Consider the following 22,266-nt stretch of genomic DNA (forward strand, 5'->3'; position numbering starts at 1 on the left):
CATGTGTAAAATGCAGGAGTAGAGTGAAGTGATATCTAAGGTACCTTTCACCCCTAATAGTCCAGGGGCTGCACTTTGCTGCTGCTGAGGAGATAAGGTCTGCAGAGAATTTGGCCAAGCCTGAAAGATCTTCATGCCCCAGCTGTTTTGCTTCTCTTCAAACCTTCCCTGATTTTGGTGGTTAGTGGAAATATAAAGTGAGAGGTGGGATGCAAGGAGGGTAGCTTTCCCTGCCCCACTTTGCAGTCCCCTGCTTAGTTCAGAGAGCAGTGAGTGAGTGACTAAGAAAGGGCTGGTATCTCCTGACAAGGGTGTACTGGTGCTAGTCCCAGGACCACCTGTTGGTGGTAGATGTCTCACTCCCTGACGCCCAAAGGAAAAACTGCCCAGGTGTCCAACCTAAAGCCCCCTGAGAAAGGGAGACCGGAAGCAGAGCCCCTTCCCAAGCTTTGCCCAGCCCTGCTAGCCTAGGGAAGGTAGTGCAGCTATTGCCTCGGCTCAAAGTTTCACGTCCAGCTCCAAGTTTTCACCGAACTCAATCTTGTGGGCAATGACTGGAGTGCCTGATGGTGTTGAAGGTTGGCCCTGCTTGCTGTTAAGGTAGACCTGGATGGCCGAGGCGCAGTCCAGTCTCTCCATGGATGTCATGAGGTAGTGAAGCTCCTGGAGGCTCCCATTCTGCTCCTCAAACAGCTCCAGGACAGCAGCTGCTGGACTTCGCTGGCAGGACAGGAACCTGCCCGGAGGGAACAGGAGTCAGAGGATGCTGGGAAAGGTTTCAAGTCTTAATCCCAGTCCCTTGTTCTTCCTCTATACCCTCTCAGAGAAGTGACTGCCTCCCAGCTTTACCTCTAAGCTGATGCTATAGTGGAATCCTACCTCTGACACTATCTGTGTGACCCTGGACAAGTCATTTAACCTCTCAAGGCCTCAGATTCCTCATCTATAAAATGAGGGATTTGTCCTAAGTGGCCTCTGAAGGTCTTTCTGGCTCTCAGTTAATAAGCCTATGGCCTAACTGCCAAAGACGGGAAAGAGGGTTAGATTTGGAATCCAGAAGAGCTGGGTTTGAGTCACACCCTTGACTCTTACTGGCTGTGTGTGACCCTACACTGTGAGTCCATTTCTTCTTCTGTGAAATAATAACATCTCACAAAATTGTTCAGAGGCTTAAATGAAATAACATATGTAAAGTGCTTTGTAAAATTAAAAAGAATGTATACCGGTGAGTTGGCTATTTTTTTATTGTTGTCATCTCATTCAATAAGCATTAATTAAGTACCTGTTTGCCAGGTTCTGTGCTAGGTATGAGGATTCAAAATTATATCTACATATATGTGTGTATATGTATATATAGAGAGATCTATGTAGACAGATAGATAGATAGATAGATAGATAGATAGATAGATAGATAGATAGATAGATAGATAGATAATAGTCCCTGACTTCAAGAAACTTAGACTCATCATTACAGGTTATCATTATCTGTGCATGTACATAAAATGTGTGTGTGTGCTAGGTTTGAGGCTTCAAAGATTTTATATATATATATGTACATATATGTATATATAGAGATATGTAGATGGATATATAGATATAGATAAATATATGTGTATAATATGTGCATATGTATATGCGTGTGTATATATATGTACTTATGTATACATGTATGTATATAAAATAGTCTCTGGCTTCAAGGAACTTAGATTTGTCATTATAGGTCATCATTATCTGTCACATAAGCCCCAATCCTGACATTTCATTCTTTAAGCTAGTGTCTTAGACTGGAAGGAACTCCAGACTGGCAAGCAGGAGAACTATGACCTAAACCAGAGTCTGCCGCCACGTAGCTGTGTGACTTTAGACAAGTAACATCCTTTCTCTAGTCTTTATTTTCCCTCAGTATCCTCATCTATAAAATGAAGGCTATTACCTAGAATACCTCTCAATCTCCCTCCAGTTCTAAAATGCTATGATTATATCAAATATAACAATAATAATAATAGCTAACTTTATATAGCACTTTGAAAAGCATTTTACAAATATCTATTTGCTCCTCATAACAAACCTGGGAGGTAGGTGCTATTATCATTCCCATTTTACAGATGCAGAAACAGAGGCATGGCAAGGTTACGTGACTTGAATCAAGCAGCTAGTGTCTGAGGCTAGATCTGAATTCAGATCTTCCTGAATATAATTCTAGCAGAATTCTAGTCACTGCCCACCTATCTGCCTCTTGTATCTACCCCTTTTTCCATCCCCACTGCCACAACATTGGTGCAGACCCTATCACCTCAGATGGTCACAGGTTTAGAACTGAAAGGAACCATAAAAATTCACCTAAAACAATCACTTCATTTTATAGATGAAGAAACTGGGGGCCAAAGAGGGGGAGGAACTTTTCCAAGGTCACAAAGATAATATCTGGACTATTATAATGATTTCCCTGCCTTCAAGTTTTCTCTCCCTCAATTCCTCTCAAAAAGCCATCAGATAGACCACTAAAAGTCATCTACTACTACTTCTTAAAAAAAAATTCATTGTATCACTCTCTCGCTCAACAGTTCTCAATGGCACCCTATTTGACTAAAAAATCAAGGCTTTCATCTAGAGTTCAATAGCATCCGTGATCCCCAATTGTGCTTTAATGCTTTCTTGGTTTTCTAGGACTCCTCAGAATGAACATGTTCCTCTAGTCAGACTGGTCTCATCATTGTCCTTACATACGCCAGGCTCATTCCTACTTCAATGCTTTCATTTGTGCTGCTTATCTGATGTGATGTGGTAAGTGCAGCAATGGACTTTGAGTCAGGATTTGAACCCAGGTCTCTCCTACCTCAGACACTTACTAGCTTGGCTGCCACATACAAGTCACTTAATCTCTAAGAACCTCAGTTTCCCATCTGTAAAATGGGCAACATAATACCTATAGCACCTACATTACAGGGCTACTGTGAGGATGTCTTGAGATAACGTAAGGCTTATAAAGAACTTTCACAAGGACAATATAAATGTTATTACCCACATTTAAGACCTCACTCCAACTCAAACCCATCCTTCTCCATGAAGCTCTCCCTGAGCACTCGAGTTTAACATGTTCTCTTGCCTCTTTGGTCTCTCAGTGTGATTACAAACAGCACTTGACTCTTCTCTGTGTATTTGTTACAGAAACATGAAAGATCAGAGTTGGAAGAGACACTTCAGGGCCCGTGTCATGCAACCCTGGCCATGTATCCTTTAAACGGGGTTTCTTGCTCATAAACTGGCTCATTTCTAGAAAAGAAGTGCCCCCAATCTGGACCTGGGACTCAGGTGTCTCCCTAAATTGACTGTAAGTTCCCAGAGGATGGGACCTGTATTTTCTATTTATATTTTCAAAGACTCATTAATCTAGAGCTGAAAAGAACCTCAGAGGTGAAATAACCCCAACCTCTCATCTTATAGTTGAGGAAATTGAGACCCAAGGAGATTAAGTGATTTGCCCAAAGGCATATGTTAGAGGTGCTTTTTAATCCAGATACAGCGTTCCAGAGCCAGCATTCCTTCCACTGAGCACATTGCCTCAAGGGTGCCTGGCCCAAGGATGAATGTGTTAGATGCTTAGCACAGCTTTTGTGATTAGCTAATTGATTCGCCCTTGGGGCGGGGGTAAGGGGTACATAGTGGAAAAGAGGGTATACCCACGACCAATCAAGCCCCCAGGTGACATGCCTAGACTCAAAAATGTGTACCCTCCAGTTCCAACTACCTCCTCATTCTCATTCCTAGATAAGGCTGCTGCCACAGCCTTCACTATACCTGATCTTCATGCCACACAGTCCTAGATGGGATGCCAGCTTGCGCCAGTCATTGCCAGTGATGCTGTTTGGCTCCAACAGCATCTGCAGCTGCTCAAAGAGCTCTGGAGGCAGCCTGAGGGAAAAGACAGTAAGTAGTTGGGGGGGGGGATCTAGATCAAGTTGTTGGCTCCTCCATAATTAGCATGGCACCTCTCCCCATCACTCCTGGGGAAGCTATAGGTGCTGGGCTGAAATAGGAACCCCAAATTGGCATCCTAGATATTTCCCACCAATCTCTTGCCTCACCTGTTGCATGGGGCAGGTCGGGAGACTGGAGGTGGCACTGCCCAGGTTTCCTCCTCTGATGCCTGGAACCTTAGGATTTCCATGTACTTGGTCTCCAAACCCTGAGTCAGGAGAGGGGTAGAAAACATGGGGAAACAGAGAACAAGGCTTAGAAATCCTGACAAGGAATCTCCTGAGGAGAGGATTCTGTAAAGATGGCAGACTAGGTCAGAAAATTCCAAGCTCTCCAGATTTCCCCCACAAACAAGACAAAATAGTACCTCAGGGCAAACACGGAGCACTAAAAATAAACAAGATTTGGGGCAGAACAGTAGTCCTCCTGAGACGATCACAAAAAATCTGAAGAAAAATCCCAGGATTGAGGTTTGGTCCCTCTGAAGAGTAAACATCTCCAGATTAGTTCCACTGAAACAAGTGGTGAGCCCTGGGGATAGCTGGGTTGGGAGGTGGCCTCAGCTCCAGCCAAAGGAACTTTAACCTCCAGGACAATGTGGGGAGTTGGGCATCTCAACCAGGGAAGATTGAGGAAATGAGGGTAGGAATGCTAGCCTTGGCTGTGCTTCTGAGAAACAGACCTGAGCGAGAAGGAACCAGCACACACCCAGTGAGTGCAGAAGCAGTGGTGTGTGCTGGCTGGGGGTACTTATAGGAGGGAAGAATTCTTGGTTTGGGTTCTAAGCCAGAGAGGAGAACTGAAGAAGGATTTGAGGCCAGAGGCACCATCCCCCATACTCCAGGATTAGAAGTGATTACAAAAAATAAGCTACTACAAATGGGAAAAAAAAAATGAGCAGCTAAGGAGAAAGAATCCAACCATAGAAAGTTACCTATGGGAATAGAGACAACTGGGGTTTGTCTTCAGAGGAAGGTACTGAAGTAAAAAAAGCTTCTCTTACTCTAAAAAAATAACATTAATGGTCACCTGCCCAAAAAGAATTCATAGAAGAACTTTAAAAAGACTTTTTAAAAATCAAATGAGAGAGATTCAGAAAAATTAAAAAAAAGAAAAGAAAAATCCAAGAAAAACAAGGGTTTATGAAAAGAAAGTCAATCAAGTGGAAAAGGAGATCCAGAATCTTTTTTTGGGGGGGGGGCTAGGCAATGGAGTTAAGTGACTTGCCCAGGGTCACACAGTTAGTGCATGTTATGTGTCTGAGGCTGGATTTGAACTCAGGTCCTCCTGACTTCAGGGCCAGTGCTCTACCCACTGCGCCATCTAGCTGCCCCGAGATCCAGAATCTTGGGGTGAGGGGAGGGGTGAGATGGGGTGAAAATTTGGAACTCAAAATCTTGTGGAAGTAAATGTTGAAAACAAAAAAATAAATAAATAAAAATTACCATAAAAAAAAGAATCAGTCAAACAGAAACAAAAGAATGAACAAATAGAAAAAAATGGAAAACACCTCATTGGTAAAACAACTGACTTAAAAAATAGATCCAGGAGAGACAATTTAAAAGTTATTGGTCTACCTGAAAACCATGATGAAAAAAGAGCCTGGACAGCAACTTTTAGGAAATCATCAAGTAAAACTGCCCTGAGGTCCTAAAACCAGAAGATAAAATAATCATCAAAAGAATCCACCAATCATGTCCTGAAAGAGATCCCAAATTGAAAATGCCAAGGAATATAATAGCCAAATTCCAAAATTACTAGGTCAAAGAGAAAATACTGCAAGCAGCCAGAAAGAAACAATTTAAATATCATGTAACCACAGTCAGGATTACTCAGGACTTTGCAGCTTCTACATTAAAAGATCAGAGGGCATGGAATATGATATTTCATAAGGCAAAGGAGCTTGAATTATAACCAAGGATCAACTACCCAGCAAAACTGAGCATAATCTTTCAGGGGAGGAGATGGCCGTTCAACAAAATAGTGGACTTGCAAATCTTCCTGATGAAAAGACCAGAGCTCAACAGAAAATTTGATCTTCAAATACAAGACTCAAGAGAGGCATAAAAAGGTAAACAGGACAGAAAAAAACAACAACATATCATTAATAAGGGCAAAGTGTTTACATCCCTACAAGGGAAGATGACACTTGTAACTCTTGAGAATTGTATTGCTATTATGCCATTTAAAAGGGGTATATATAGACAGAGGGCATAGATATAAGTTGACTTTGATGTGACGATAAAAAATCTAATTAAGTGATGAAAAGGGATTATTCTGGGAGAAGAGGAAAGGAGGAGGCAGACCACATGAAAAGACACAAAAACCTATTACGGTAGATGGAAGGAAGGGAGGGAGATGAACATTGTTTGAACCTTACTCTCATCAGATTTGGATCAAAGAGGGAATAACATAATCAGTTAGGTACAGAAATCTAACTTACTGTATAGGAAGTAGGAAGGGAAAGGGGAAAGGGGAAAGAAAAGTGAGGGGGTGGACAGAAGGGAGGGAAGTAGTAAGGGTAAAGGGGAAGAAAAGGGAAGGGGCTGATAGAAGGGAGGGCAGACTAAGGGAGGCAGTGGTGGGAAGCAAAACTCTAGTGAGAAGAGAAAAGGAGAAAAGAGAGAGAATGGCATAAATGGCGGGGGCAGGGGGAATAGGATGGAGAGAAAGACACAAATAGTAATCATTACTGTGAATGTGAATGGGATGAACTCTTCCATAAAACGGAAGCAGATAGCAGAGTGGATTAAAAATCGTAATCCTACAATATGTTGTTTAAAAACCTGGAGAGGGGGCAGCAAGGTGGTGCAGTGGATAGAGCACCGGCCTTGTAGTCAGGAAGACCTGAGTTCAAATCTGGCCTTACACCAAACACTTGACACTTAGCAACTGTGTGACCCTGGGCAAGTCACTTAACCCCCAACTGCCTAAAAATAAATAAATAAATAAATAAATAAAAATAAAAACCTAGAGAGACTTAAACAAACTGATGCTGAGTGAAATGATAAGAACCAGGAGAACATAGTACACATGTGGCATGACTGACTTTGATAGATAGACTTAGCTCTTCTCTGCAATGCAAGGATCTAAGACAACTCCAAAAGACTCACGACAGAAAATGCTATCCACATCCAGAGAAAGAATTTTGGAGTCAGAATGCAGACGAAAGCATACTGTTTGCTCTCCTTTTCTTTTGTTGTTTTGTTTTGTTTCTTCTTTCTCATGGTTCCTTCCATCAGTTCCAATTCTTTACATCATGACTAATGTGAAAATATGTTTAATATGAATGTATAAGTAGAGCCTATATCACAATTGCATGCTGTCTTGGAGAGGGAGGGGGAGAAAATTTAAAACTCAAAATTTTATGGAAGTGTACCTTGAATACTAAAAATAAATTAATTAATTATTTAAAAGAAAAAATAAAAAGAAAAGCAACTGATCTGGAGAACAGATTAAGAAGAGAAAACATAAGAATAAGAACCTTCTGAAGCTGGACCTTGATGGAATTCCCATGCTCATCCTTCCCCTTTCCCAGTCCTGGTGCCACTATGCCAAAAGAGGCAAGTAGCCCAAAACCTCTTCCCCCGTGCTCTCTTCTTCCTAGAAAAGTAGGGGGTATTTGGCAGGTGGGGTAGGGGAGGATTCTCTGAGAGACAGCAGGTCCTCAAGTTTGTTCATTGCCCCTATAGAAGGTGAGAGGCAAAGACTGATCCATAGACTTCCAGAAGCCAAGGAAAGAATCAAGTGGGAGCCAGTGAATGTCAACTTGAGGGAAGGGAAGGGAACTCAAACTCCTTTATCAAATACACACACACACATACTCAATTCCCTGTCTCAAGGTCCTAGGCTGAACTCAGGGGAATCCCTTCCATCTTTGCCTCCTTTTCCCTGATAATTCTCATTTCCCACTCAGATCCAGATTAAACTCCTAGCTGAGGTCTTAAGGTACTTTAAAACATAGAGACTCATACCATCATACCTGATGGACAGAGAGGCCCCTCAAAACATGAGGCCCTAAACTACAGCTTGTTTAGCTTGGCCTAAAATCTGACCTGCTCCCATTCACCTCATGTCTTCTGTTGAAACCCCACTCAGTGTTTCTAATACCTACTACCAGTGTGTCTCCCCAATCTCTTCATACTCTTTATTCTGAAGATGAGTGATATCTTCTCTTTGAAGTAAAAAGTCAACCTGGAAAAGAAGTGTAATCCCACCCTACGACTTGGTAGGGGTAATTAAATGTTTTATAAATTCTCTTGCTGGTCTTCAAGGCTTGTGGACAAGAAATCATTAAAGGACTCTATCTCCATTCGCTTAATTATGTTAACAAAACCGTATTCATTCTGTTCTCTATTTCCCCAAATCCCTTAGTCCCATAGGTTTCCCATTTCCTTTTCCCTGACAACACTATTTCTTTGGTACTCACATTCTGGAAGGTGTGCATAGTGACAATAATTTCATTTGTCAGTGCCGCATTATCTTCATCCTCATTGGTTCCTAAGAGAATACACGAAGCAACAGGTGAAGAAATGGATGGGGGCCAAAGTGGATGAATGAGAAGGAGGATAGAAGAAGATCCTCCCTACCCTCCTCTAGTTCTGCTTTTCAGCTCCTAGGAGGACTCAGGCTCTGAAAGGTTTCCTCTAGGGACCTGGGAACTAGAAAATCTGTGGGCCTGTCTATTTTTCTGACTTACAAAGGTCCTGTATTTCTCTGCTGGTACAACTGGGGCTCAGGGGCTTCGGGACCCTTTCATAGCTGCTGGAAATGATGAAGAAGGGAAAGGGATGGGCTTTTGAGTTACCTGCTTTTTTCTTGAAGCAAAAGGAGCGAAAGGGGCACTTTCCATGCCAAATGTGGAGGTAGGGTACCATCTGGCAACTGCTGTCATCCACATTTTCCCAGCCTGGGTTTGGGGGATGCAGAGGAGAGCAGGTCACTCTGTGGGGAAGGGTTGAGATGGGGAGGAGGGCATGTGTACCTGTATGCATGAGCGCACGCACACACACACACACACACACATACACATCCCTCAGCTACTATCTATAGCTCCTTCAATCCATTCATGAGAAGAGTGAAAAAGACCAGGGATTCCTAGGTCCTAACACCAACTCAACCCTTGGTTTGGAAAAGCATAGTAAGTGTCTGTCTGTCTGTCTGTCTGTATCTCTCTCTCTCTCTCTCTCACACACACATACACACACACACACACACACACACAGAAAGAGAGAGAGAGAAATACATACACATACAGAGTCAGTTAATCCCTATATCCTTCTTTTCAGGCTGGTCCTTCCAAGTTTTTTTTCACCAAATTCAGAAGAGATAATGAAGGTGAACAGTATCAGGAAGAAACAGGCAAAATTAAGCGGCAAATAAGAAGAAAGATTGGTTGGCCCTTCTTGAAGCTGCTACTTTCTAAGAATCAGAAATATATCCTGAAAATGAAGAACATGGGGTTTCCCATTGGGCGGTTTTAATGCCCCAAGATTAGATTTCCTTATAACAAAGCTTTTTATACCAGAAGGCAACATATGCTCATCTGTCTCCTGGACTCTCCAGCTCTCCTCCAGTGTTTACTCCTTTATCTCTATGGTCCCACCATGAATAAGTCTCCCTACTACTACCCCACACTTAGTATTCACAATACCCTCAAAGGATCACAGAACTGAGAGGTTCTATAGTAATATAATATGATAATCTTAGTGACAATCTAATCTAGTCCCTTCATTTTATAGAGGGAACCTGAGAAATGTAAACTGACTTCCTCAAGGTCACAGTGATATTAAGTAGCAGAGTCAGTATTAGAACCTTGGACCCTTGATTCTAAATCCAGAACACTTTATACTATACTAGGACTGCCTCCATTACTGTTTCTTTGTGTCTGTGCTGCCCGGTTTCATATCACTGCCCTCTTCTTTCTGTCCCATTTTACCTTCAGAGATGTACTTGAGTTTCAGATACTGGTCCCCTCGAGTCCCCATGAAATCAAAGAGTTGGCAGGGCCCACGGAGGCGCCCGCCATAGGGCTCCTCATTGGTCATTGCCCACTGCAGGGCACACGGCGTGTTGTTGAGGAAGTAGACACGCAGCTGTAGGTGTGACTGTCCTGGTACCAGGGCTGAGCAGAATACGGCTAGCTGCAACCACTTTCGGGCATCATATTCATTGGGAGCCTCCAGCACGCAGGTGTAGAGACTAAAGAGGTAAGGGGAAATATGGGCATATCTGTGTTGTTTGGATAGCAATGGTCACAGGAGGGGAAATGAAGAGGAATGTTGGGAGCAGGCGAGGAAGAGGGTATCTATAACAATGGAGACTGGCAAAAGAACACAGGCAGGAGGTGACATATTTCAGACCCAGCTCCAACTGGTGAAAGAGACCAGGAGATTGATGGAAGTGTCTCTGGATTTGGAGTCCAGGAACATGGGTTTGAGGCTCCATATTGTCCACTAAATTGACTATGTGATCTTGGAAAGAAATTCATCCTGTTTCCTCTTCTGTAAAAGGATGGGGCTAGACTAAATGATCTACTACCTCCAAGGTCATTTCCAGCTCTAACATTGTATGCTAGAATAATGGAGTGCTACCTGCAGTGGCTGTGAAGGTTGAGACAGAATAGGAAGGAGGAAGTCAGGCCCTGAGGAGACCAAGGAGAAGGGAGTGTCAGGAAGGACGGTGCTGGAAAGGAATGACTCATGAAAAGCTGGAAGTCAGTTCATCCATATGGGGCAGGGAGGGGCACGCATGCTCAGCTAGTTCCTCCAGAGAGGTGGAGAACACCACCACTATGTCACTGAGGAAAGAAGAAGAGAAGTAGGAACCAGAGAAAGAATAAGGCAGCAGAAAGGGGTGAGGAGGTAGATACTTCTGGACAGAAAGACAGAAAGATTAGAAACAGAGGAAAGTCAGTTCTAGGAAAATAGACAGAAAGGATGAGAGATGGGGGATGGGGGAGCACACAGGGAGTGATCGTGGACATAAATAGGCAAGAGCTGAATACATTAATCTATTTGATAATTATAGTCAACTGAAAAATCAGCATTGCTTTAAGGAGTCAACACTGAATTACGAGTTATTTTGTCTAACTGCAATAGTTCAGTATGTTAACACAACAAGAAGTCACGAGAGAGTTGGTGAGATATAGCAGCAATGAGTTTAGAGTCAGGAGAAACTGGGGTCCTGATCCTAACTCTGATACTTAACTGTGTAACTACAGACAACTTGTTCAACCTCTCTGAGCTTCAGCTTCCCCATCTGTAAAATGGGGATGATATCTATAGTATTCACCTCACAGGGCCATTTGAGAACCATATGTGATAATGGGCGTTTTAAAGGGCTTTGCAAAACCTTAGAGCACAATATAAATGCCAGTTATATTTGTTAATAACCACAAGCACATATACACACTCCATTACATATTATATAATAGATGCACGTATATTATATAGATTTATATATTATATAGATGCATAAATTATATATTCTGGTTGTTGTCCTTCATTCTCAAAGAGGACCAAAATGACATCACTGTGTTGGGGTCAAGGTACAGTATGTTCGACTGCGGCTGATTAGACCAATACAAGCTCAAAAGGCTCTACCACAAGTCAGACACAAATAGTCCACATGAACATTTGGAGTGGAGATACCTTTGAATTTGCACATCTCATGTTTTGTTTGAGCTACTGCAATGCTGCTTTGCTTATAGAGTACAGCATCTTCTTTGATGCAGGCATACCACGCTAGGCAGTCCTGTGTCAGTGCCTCCCATGTCTCACAATTGATTCCAAAGCTCTTCAGAGGGACCTTGAGAGAGTCATTGTATTGCTTCTTCTGATCTCCGTGTGTGTTTGCCTCATGTGAGCTCTCCATAAAATAATGTTTTAGGCAAACGTACTTTTGGCATTCAAACAACATGGTCAGCCCATCAGAGTTGTGCTCTCTGCTTGTTGAAGGTGTCCAACAACATCAAAGAAAATATCATGCTAAAAAGCATAGGGGAAAGCACACAGCCCTGCTTCACTCCATTGGGAAAGCACAAGAGCATAATCCATTATCCAGAACCCAGGCAAGTATGCCATCATGAAACTAATGTACAATACTGATGAACCTCTCCAAGCAACCAAATTTTACCATAGTTTTCCATAAGCCCTCACAACTGACAGTATCAAAGACCTCGGGCAGACTGATGAATGTTGTGTACAGGCCTCTGTTCTGCTCCTGGAATTCCTGCTGGAGTTGTCCGGCAGCAAACACCATATCAATCATTACTTGGCCCTTTCTGAAGCCACATTGGTTCTCAGATACACAACCATCTTCCAAGTGGAGGCTCATCCTATTAAAAAGTACTCCACAAGAATCTTGCCAGCAATGACTGAGAGACTCCACCTATGATTGTCAAAGGGCAACCTATTTCACTTTCCTTTATAGAGATGGATGATGGAGGCATCCTTGAACTCCTGGGGAATAACCTCCCCTCACCATACAACCTGGAAAATTTCAGTCAGCTTTTGTATGAGCAGTGGATCCCCTGCCTTGTAAATCTCAGCTGGAATAGAATCAGCACCAGGTGGTTTGCCACACAAAAGGAGCCTAATGGCATTCAAAACCTCTTCTTCAGTTGGAAATTTGACTAGAGAGGAATGGACTCCAACTTGAGGTATACAGTCAGTGGCCTCAACATTGATTGATGACAGTCTGCTGAGAACACTATGGAAGTGTTCTACCTACCTCTGCAGAACCATGTCCTTATCACTAATCAATGTGGCTCCATCAGCATTGAGTACTTGAGATGCACCACAGATCTTTGGCCCCAAAATAGCCTTCAGGGTATCATAAAAGGCTTTGGATTGTTACTATCAGTGTAAAACTGAATTTCATCTGCCTTCTTACTAAGCTAAGAATTTTGCATCTCTCTAAGCTTCTCTTGCACTTCACTTTTGATGGAATTGAATGCTGCCTTCTTAGGGATAGATGAACTATCCTGCTGGTAAATCCTGTGGAGTTCTTGTTTTTCATTTAGCAGCTTCTGAATTTCCCCATCATTTTCATCAAATCAATCTTGATGTTTGCAAGTATTCTAACCCAGATGAATAAATGCAGTTCTGTGCATCAAATATCTGAAAGCTGCCCACTCCTTTTCTACTCCACTGTTGCCAACTGTGCGTTGACTGAGCCTTCCCTCCAAGTTAGCAACAAACTGTTCATACTCAGAGAAGAGCTCTAATCTGTTGACATTAAGTCTTCTGGTAGCCATCTCGCCTTGGGGCTACTGCTTTTGTTGAATGTGAATATTTAGCTTAGAGAGGATAAATCTATGATCAATCCATCACTCAGTGCCACACATTGCCTTCATCACTCTCACATCTTGTCTGCCTCTTATTCTTACAATAATGTAATCTATTAAATGCCAATGTTCATTGCAAGGGTGAATCCAGGAAGTTTTATTATGTTTAGGTAAATGGAAGACAGTGTTAGTGATGAGAACATCATGAGATGCACAAGACTTCAGCAGTAAGTGCCCTTTGCTGTTGCTGTTTCTGACTCCATTCTTCCCAAGGATTCCCTGCCATGTCTGATAGTCTGTGCCTACTCTGGCATTAAAGTCACCCAGAATTATAAGCTTTTGGCACATTGCTGATGTGGGTCTCCAGGTCTTTATAAAATTTTTCTTTGACCTCATCAGGGTTCGTTACGGTGAGAACATATTCAGTGATGATGGTGGCATGGCACTTTCCTACAAGGTACAATCACATTGTCATGAGCCTGTTATTCACTCCTTTTGGGTGGCATACATGCTTGTTGACTAGATTAGTTTTGATTGCAAAACATATACCAGCTTCACAGCACTCCCCTTCACTGCAACCACTCCAGAAAAACACGTATCCATCTCCAACTTCAGTAAGCTGGCCTTCATTTGCTAACCTTGTTTCACTCAGGGCTGCTGTTTAGATGTGACATCTGCTGAGGTTTCTTGCAACAAAAGCTGTTCATCTTTCAGGTTAACTGGATTTCATGTTGTCCATATGTGTGTGTACATTCCATGTACCAAGAGTGAGTAGAATCATCTTCATAAAAGTTTTTGTACATTTTTTTGTGTGTTTCAACTACAGGGTGGGATTGGATAAAGCAGGGTTGGATAAAGCAGACAATTTTTAGGGCATCTTTTCTAGCCCTTTTCTTATGCCAAGAGGTGAGCAGCACAATCTTTAAAAAAAAAAAAAAAAGCTGCTCAGACACCCAGAGAGCTGTTGAATCCCACTGCTGCTTCAGTCCAGTGAGAAGATAACCCTATGGCCTGGACTACCTGTGTGCAGGGTTGTGACTACAGCTCCCAGTGTATACGTACCTGCTACTTTGTCACTTGCCTGTCACCACGGGACTTTGAGGTAGATAAAAATGGCAAAATGGTGCGGGTGACATCTTTTGACTTCTGCATAAATTGCATTTAAATGAGGCAGAGAGTCATCTGCCTCACTCTCTCTTCCAGAGTCATGGAATCCAACGGCAAGACAGACAATTGGCAATGGCTGGGAATGAAGTGGATGACCTTGGTGTCTTTGATATCTAACCAAGCTCTAAGCATTCCACAGTGCCCGCTTCCACCACCTTCGTGGCTATTGGAAAAAATTATTCTCATCTGCCCATTCCTCTGGGAGAAGTCGTCACATGGGGGCAGCTAGGTGGTGCAGTGGATACAGTTCTGGCCTTGGAGTCAGGAGGACCTGAGTTCAAATCCAGCCTCAAACACATAACACTAACTAGCTGTGTGACTCCAGGCAAGTCACTTAACCCCAATTGCCTCACCAAAAAAAAAAAAAAAAAAAGTCTTCACATACTTACGGTAGACATCCCCCTAATACACCATCAGGTTTGAGGCCTGTCAGTTACCCTCGACTTGATTTAGCTCATCTACCAAGTTTTCCGATGTGTGATTAATGTACTTGCTACAGCTTCTTGGAGTCACGGGTGACAGTTCAGTGAATCAGTTAGGCACCAAAGGTAGAAAGCAGCCCTAAAAAGGGCTTGGCAATCCTTACCCCATTGTATATAATACATCATATAATATGCATATATATCTATCAATAAAAGAGCTATATGAGAATCTATGTACATGATATATACATAGATTCTCATATATTTGCATATTATAAATGATTCAGATACATTACATATAATACAGATGATTTATCTCAGTATTTTATATATAGAGAGAGAGAGAGAGAGAGAGAGTGTGTAGAGGCTGTGTGAGAATGTCTTGTTAACATGTATATGAAAGTTTTCTGAAAAAAATAACTGATTTACCAAGGTGTCAGAAAAGAAAGAAACTGGAAAATTAACAAACAATAATTATTAATCTCATCCAGAGTGAACACATTATCACACTACCATTTCCTACTCCCTTAACACACACAGAGAGAAAATCTACCACTTCTCTCTGAGGTTACTGCTAAGAATGAGAAACTATTTATATATACAAAATGCAGAATGCATGCTTCTGACTTAATGGATGAATGAATGAATGTCTTTGTGTGCCTGGGTGTGCCTATGGGTACATGTTAGGACTGATGAAGCTTTTTACTCCCTGACATGTACTCTTTGATCCAGTGACATTGGCCTCCAGGCTCTTTCACAGACAAGACCCTCCATCTCTCAGCTCCAGGCATTCTCTCTGGCTGTCCCACATGCCTGGATTTCTCTCCATCCTCATTTCCACCTACTAGCTTTTCTGGCTTCCTTTAAGTGTCAGCTACAATCCCAATTCCTACAGAAAGCCTTTCCTATCCCCTCTTAATTCTAGTGCCTTCCTTCTCTTAATTATTTCCTAATTATCCTATAGCTAGCTTGTTTGTGAATATTTGTTTGCTTGCTGTCTCCTCTGTTAGATTGCAAGCTCCTTGAGGGCAAGAACTGTCTTTTGCCTCTTTTTGGATTCCCAGTGCTTAATGCAGTGCCTGGTACATAGTAGACTCTTAACAAATGTTTATTGACTGGTTGGTTAACCCCTATTAGTGAATAGATCTTTATAAATTCAAATTCTGAATCTTTCAATAGTTTGTCCTAATCTCTCCCTTCTCCAGACTGATATACCAAGTGTCTCAAAAGTCTTTCTGCAGTGTTAAGCCTTAATAGCTAAAAATAACACTAAGACTTGTGGGATAATCTGTATCGAGTAACACTGTCCAAATTGTTAGGGAGATAGTTGATTTGACGGGGGGAGGGAGTGCAAAGAACAGATACAGCAGATGACCACCCCTACCTGAAGTGGGAGAGGGGGATTCGACACTCATCTCTAGAAGTGTGAGCCCCAGGCTGTCCCAGGGGCTTCCAGATCTTGTCATCGAGTAGGGCAGTGTTGCTGGAATAGATACAGGCATAGCTGGAGTTCTGAGCACAGTGTTTGAAAGTAAGAGTGCAGGGCTTCAGGAAGGAGGCTCCGTGAGGGCTGCATGCCACTACAGGGCTCACCAAGGCCTGGGTACTCAAAAGTGTTGGGGCATCGGACAGGTCCCACACCAGGACCAGGGACACTTGCTCTCGGCGTCCCAGAGCTACTGCCCCTAGGAAAAGGAAAGCACAAAGTAGAAGAGTCAGCAAGGGCAGAAGAGGAGGGCAAAGCTAAAGCTAGGTGAAATCGAGGTAGGGCTCAGTTACACCAGGAGTAAGGTACTGAGGTGTCAGGGGTCACACTGTCTGAGGGATGGAGAAGAGGGAGGTTTAACACATTGAAGGAGGGAGCAGAAACAGGGGCTAAAGTCTTGTAAAGGTAGGAGGGAAAAAAGAAAAAACAGAGGTAGCAGAAAGGAGACCCAACATTAAGAGGTCAGGTGGCAACAGTAGGAAAGCCTGGGTTCCTGTGTGTGTGCTCACACACTAGAGGAGGAGAGGTAATAATGATGATAATGATAATGATAATAATAATAATAATAATAATAACAATAATAATAAATAACTAGCATTTATAGAGAGCTTTAAAATTTGCAACACTCTTTACAAATTTCTCATTTACAAATCTCATTTTATCTTTACAACAAACCTGAGAGGCAAGTGTTATTATTATCTTCATTTTAGAGACGAGGAAACTGAGGTAAACAAAGGTTAAGTGACTTGCCCAACGTCACACAGGTAGCAAGTGTCTGAGGCTAGATTTAAATTCAGGAAAACCCTGGGAAGTAGATGCTATTATTATCTCCATTTTACAAACAAGGAAACTGAGGCACAGAGAGGTTAAGTGATTTACCCAAGGTCACATAGCTAGTAAGCATTTCTCATCCACTTCCATCCACCCAATTCATTCAGTTGTCATTTCCATGCTGATGATTCTTAAATCTACTTATTCAGCTTTAACCTCTCTCCAGTCTCACATCTCCAACTGCCTATTAGACATGTCAAGCCAGATGTCCCATAAACTTAAACTCAAAATATCCAAAACTGAACTTAGTGGCTCTCTCCCTAAACCTTCCCCCCCTCCAAATTTCCCTATTACCATCAAAGGCACTACTATCCTCCCAGTCAACCAGGCTCACTACCTAGATGTTGCCCTGAACCCCTCACTCTCTCTCACCCCACCTTATCCAATCTGTTGTTAAGGGTTGTTGCTGAGCCCCCTTCTCTCCTCTGATACTTCTATGACTTTATCGTAGGCCTTCATCACCTCACATCTTAACTATTTCAAGAGCCTGCTGGTCAGTCTTCCAGCTACAAGCCTCTCCCCACAACAGTCTGTCCTCCACTCATCTGTCAAAGTGATTTGACCAGGTCTCCCTCCTACATGATAAATTCCAGTGGCTCCCTATCACCTCCAGAATCAAATATAATATCCTCTGTTTGGCATTCAAAGCCCTTCAGATCTACCCCTCCCTACCTTTCCAATCTTCTTATACCTGTCACTCCCCCATGTACTCTTTGATCCAGTGACACTGATCTCTTCTTGCAAGGAGGCAAGATGCTTAATCTGAAAGAGACCTTAGAGGTCATCTGTAGAAGTAGTGTGGCCTAGTGGACAAAGTGATAGAATTAGAGTCAGGAAGATATGAATTCAAATCCCATCTCAGGGAGTTCTTAGCTCTGGGGCCTCTTGCAGGTCACTTAACCTCTGCTTGCCTCAGGTTTCCCATCTGTAAAATGGGATAGTAAAACCTCATGGGGTCATTTTGAGGCTCTAATGGGATCATGTCTGGACAGTGCTCTGCAAACTGAAGTACTATATAGATGCCAGTTGATATTATTATTATTATTATTATCATTATTATCATTATTATCAATTCTCCATTTCAACCCTTCATTGTACAGAGGGGGAAACAGAGGCTTTAAAAATAGCCAAATGACATGCTCAAAGTCACACACCTGGTGAGAAGTAAAAGGACAACCTAGCCACGGGTAGTAGTTAGTGTTGGAAGGTGCATAGAGGGGAATAGGGTAAAAAGACAGCAAGGAGTGGAATCCACCCCCAAGGTAGGTAGGAGGTAAGGTGAAAGCCAAGAAGGGAAACCAGGAGAGGGTAGAGAAAGGAGTCGGGGGAAAGAAAGAGGCAGAGCCAGCGTGCCCAGGTAGTCATGAGTCCCTTACCTGGTGGGATGAACAGAGAGATGCCCACGTCCTTGAGCAGTAGACAGCCCCCTTGGTGATCCACCTCGCGCCATGCAAACACCAAGAGCTTGTTCATCACTTGTCGGATGACAGTTCGGCCCTCAGTGGGTGTGAGCAGCTCCTGGTAGAAGTTGGCCATCTCCGTCAGGGTGGCTGGTAGATACTGCCTTGGGGCATCATCGTCTGGCAAGGAGAAGGCCTCAGGGACTGGCTCCTCCACGTCCTGTGGGGCCTCTGACTCCTCTTGGTGCCTGCTTCGGGGGCAGCCCCAACGAAGGCACTGTACCAGCAGGAGCACAGTGGCCACAGGTACCCCCACCAGCAGCAGGAGCTGGAGGGGCAAGCTTTGCTGGATGAAACTCCCAAGCAAATGCATCAGCACAGTCGATCAGGGGCTGCTGACTCTTCTGCACTCCTGGACGGGCAAGGAGGTTGGCAGGGGCCAAGGACCTGTTGGGGGAGACGAGGGGTCAGTCCTAGACTCCAAGCAGCAGCATTTTCCCTCAGGCTTTGGGCTTTGTGCCAATGGAGTAAGGATCAATTCACAGGATCACAGATTTAGACCTAGAGGGGCCCGACAGGTGATCTACACCAACACCCTCTTACTGCGGATAAGAAAACTTAAGCCCAAGTTAAACTGACTTTTCCAGGGTCACACATGTAATGTATATGACTTCTTGATGAATTCACTTAAAATATTGCTTCTATTAGGTCCCAGTACAATGTTTTGCAAGAACTTAGCATTCTATGGGGGAAAGGCTGAACAGAGTATGCTATATGATTATGATGGAATCCTGCTGTGCTGTAAGTAATGGTGAAAGGGATCGTTTCTGAGAAGAATGGGAAGACTCACTTGAAGAGATACAGAGTAAAGTAAGCAAGGCCGGGGAAACAATTTTTCCTATCACAGCAATATTGTAGAGACAAACAATTTGGAAAGACTTAATAACTTGAATCAATACAATGACCAACCATGACTGCAAAAAACCCGTGATGACACATGCTCCCCACCTCTTAATAGAGAAGTGATTGACTCAGAATGCAAAGTGAGATATATTTTTAGATGTGGTCAGTGCAGGAATTTGTTTTGCTGAACTATGCATATTTGTTACAAAAATTTTGTTTCTTTCCAATTGGGGGAGGGTATAGAAGGGAGAAGTAAATGGGCTTTTGCTCATTTTTTTAAATTATTTTAATTTTTTAAGAATTGACAAAATAGGGGACAGCTAGGTGGTACAGTGGATAGAGCTCCAGCCTTGGAGTCAGGAAGACCTGAGTTCAAATCTGGCCTGAGACACATAGCACTTACTAGCTGTGTGACCCTGGGCAAGTCACTTAAGGCCATTGCCTAGCAAAAAAAAAAAATTGAAAAAATAAAGAATTGGACAAAAAAAAATTTGTTGAATGATGATTACTTCCCTGCTCAATAGGCCACCAATTAAGTCTAAACTTGTGTATGTGGCTTTCTACCCCAGCTAACCAGTCTTACCTCCTGCTTCACCCCAATATGCACACTCTGCTCTGGCCAGAACAGGCCCCTTACAAGTCCCTCCCCAGTTCTCCACATGCTCAGTGCTTTATATGCTGTTTCTCTGCTTTAGCTGGTGCTGAGGCAGCTGGTGGCAAAGTGGATACAGCACTGGGCCTGGAGTCAGAAAGACTTGAGTTCAAATTTGACCTCAAATGCTTACTCGCGGAGGGACCCTGGGCAAGTCACTTCACCTCTGTCTGCCTCAGTTTTTTCAACTGTAAAATGGGGATAATAACAGCACCTACTACCTAGGGTTTTTGTAAAGATTGAAATGAGGTATTTGTATAGGGCTTAGCTCAGTGACTGGCACATAGTAGACACTTAAAAATACTTGTTTCCTTCCTTCCTCCCACTCAGGCACACTTTCTACACACTTTCTAATCCCTTTCTACCCTAATCCTCCAGACTCCCAATCTTTAAAAGCCCAGTTCAAATCTCAATTTCTCCATGAAGCTTTCCAGGATTACTTCAATCTCCAGTGATTTTTTCCTTCTACAAATTCACATTATGCACCACTTAGTATTTTGTTCTATATGCGCCTTCTATGTTTGTTCACCTTGTCTCCCTAGCTAGATTGCTAGCTTTTTGTGCCTCTTAATTTCTTTTCCATCTCCCATGGTATGGGAGTACACACTAGTACTCTATACTAGACACTCGATTGATGGCTAATTGATTGGCAGTGTACAGAGAAATGTAGAGACGCTGAGGGAAGCCTATCCCTCTCAGGATACCCACCCTCCTTGTACAGGGCGGAGAAACAGAGATGTCTCTCCCTCTTTGCTTTCTGGCATGGCACAGTCATTGATACAATAGCTTGAGAACTCAAGACCAAGAATCTGATGGAGTCTACCAGGAAGCAGCCTCCCACAGCTCTAACCCTCCCACCCTATCTCTCTTTATCAGCAGAGAGCTCTGGGCTCTGCCCTTCCCCCACCACCCCAAACCACACCTTCTCACCCCTTCCAGCAGGCCCTATCTCTGGCCCCACCCAGATACAGGTTCCTAGGTCTTCTACCACAACAACCTAACTTCCTCCAGTCCCCTCTCCCCATGGTCCATCATATCTTGTAATCCACTACCCAGACCCTTAGCCCTTTTGAAAAATCTTGTATCTAACCCTGACAGCAGAGGGGCAGAATCTTTGTATGTCTAAAAGAGAAATGCTAAACACCTCTAGAGGACTTCTCTTCAGTTCTCTCTGGGGAGACTTTAATGCATCCCCAGTAGTAGTGTCCCACCTATCCCTAATTCCCCCACCCCCACCCCACTGGTCACTGGTGATTCAGATAGGAAGAAAGAGTGAGGGAAGCAAAAGGGGGAGGGGAACAAGAGTTTATTAAGCACCTATTATATGCCAGGCACTGAGTTAAGTGCTTTAAAATATTATCTCATTTGATCCTCCCAGGAGTCAGGAAGGTACAATGGAAACAGCTCTGGATTTGAAGACAGAGGACCTGGGATCTAATCTTGCATATCCAGTTACTACTTGTATGATAATCCAGTTTATACCAGATTATAATCCAGTTACTTACCTGTATGAGTCATTTAACTTCTCCAGGCCTCAGTTTCCTCATTCAAAAACTGAGGAGATTGGACTAGACAATCTCTAAAGTTCCTTTCAGCTTTAAATCTAAGATCCTTTTAAGGGATACAAACAATGGGCTCTCAGAAGATGGAGGAAGAACTCAGTTTTAACTGGGGGGAAGAGGGATGTGAGGGGCATGGATCAGGAAAGACTACATGAGGGGCAGCTAGGTGGCACAGTGGATAGAACACTGGCCCTGAAGTCAGGAGGACCTGAGTTCAAATCCAGCCTCAGACCAAACACTTGACACGTACTAGCTGTGTGACCTTGGGCAAGTCACTTAACCCCAATTGCCTCACCAAAAAAACAAAAAAAAAAGAAAGACTACATGAACAAAGTGATATTTGAGATGAACCTTGAAGGATGGGTATGATTTCAAGGGGCAGCTGCATCACCTCCCTTTCTGTACCTCTCTTCCCAACTCAAATCCCCTTGTGTCAAAGGGTAAGGGAGGAGTTCATTCCAGTCATGGGGAGATGGGCAGTATAAAGGCATGGAGAGGAGAGATGGAAGGTCTAGAGTAAGAATAAGAGTAAAACTAAGAAAATAATAAGAATAGCTAGCATTTACATAGTTAATT

The 22,266-nt window shown here is 43.1% G+C and overlaps 1 protein-coding gene across 1 annotated transcript; it reads right to left on the reverse strand.

Annotated features, from left to right (window-relative positions):
- Positions 1–434: 434 nt before the first annotated feature.
- On the reverse strand, positions 435–18,946 carry LOC114053266 (UNC5C-like protein). The gene is made up of 8 exons (XM_027876184.1): positions 18,550–18,946; positions 16,241–16,541; positions 9,917–10,179; positions 8,786–8,887; positions 8,408–8,478; positions 4,086–4,186; positions 3,799–3,912; positions 435–736 (listed from the first exon to the last, which is right to left on the reverse strand). Exons 1-8 carry the CDS (start codon positions 18,944–18,946, stop codon positions 499–501), a joined length of 1,587 nt encoding a protein of 528 aa, XP_027731985.1. The 3' UTR covers positions 435–498.
- Positions 18,947–22,266: the final 3,320 nt, after the last annotated feature.

This window comes from Vombatus ursinus, unplaced genomic scaffold (genome assembly GCF_900497805.2).
Source record: "Vombatus ursinus unplaced genomic scaffold, bare-nosed wombat genome assembly UNPS02014811.1, whole genome shotgun sequence".
Taxonomy (NCBI): Eukaryota; Metazoa; Chordata; class Mammalia; order Diprotodontia; family Vombatidae; genus Vombatus; species Vombatus ursinus.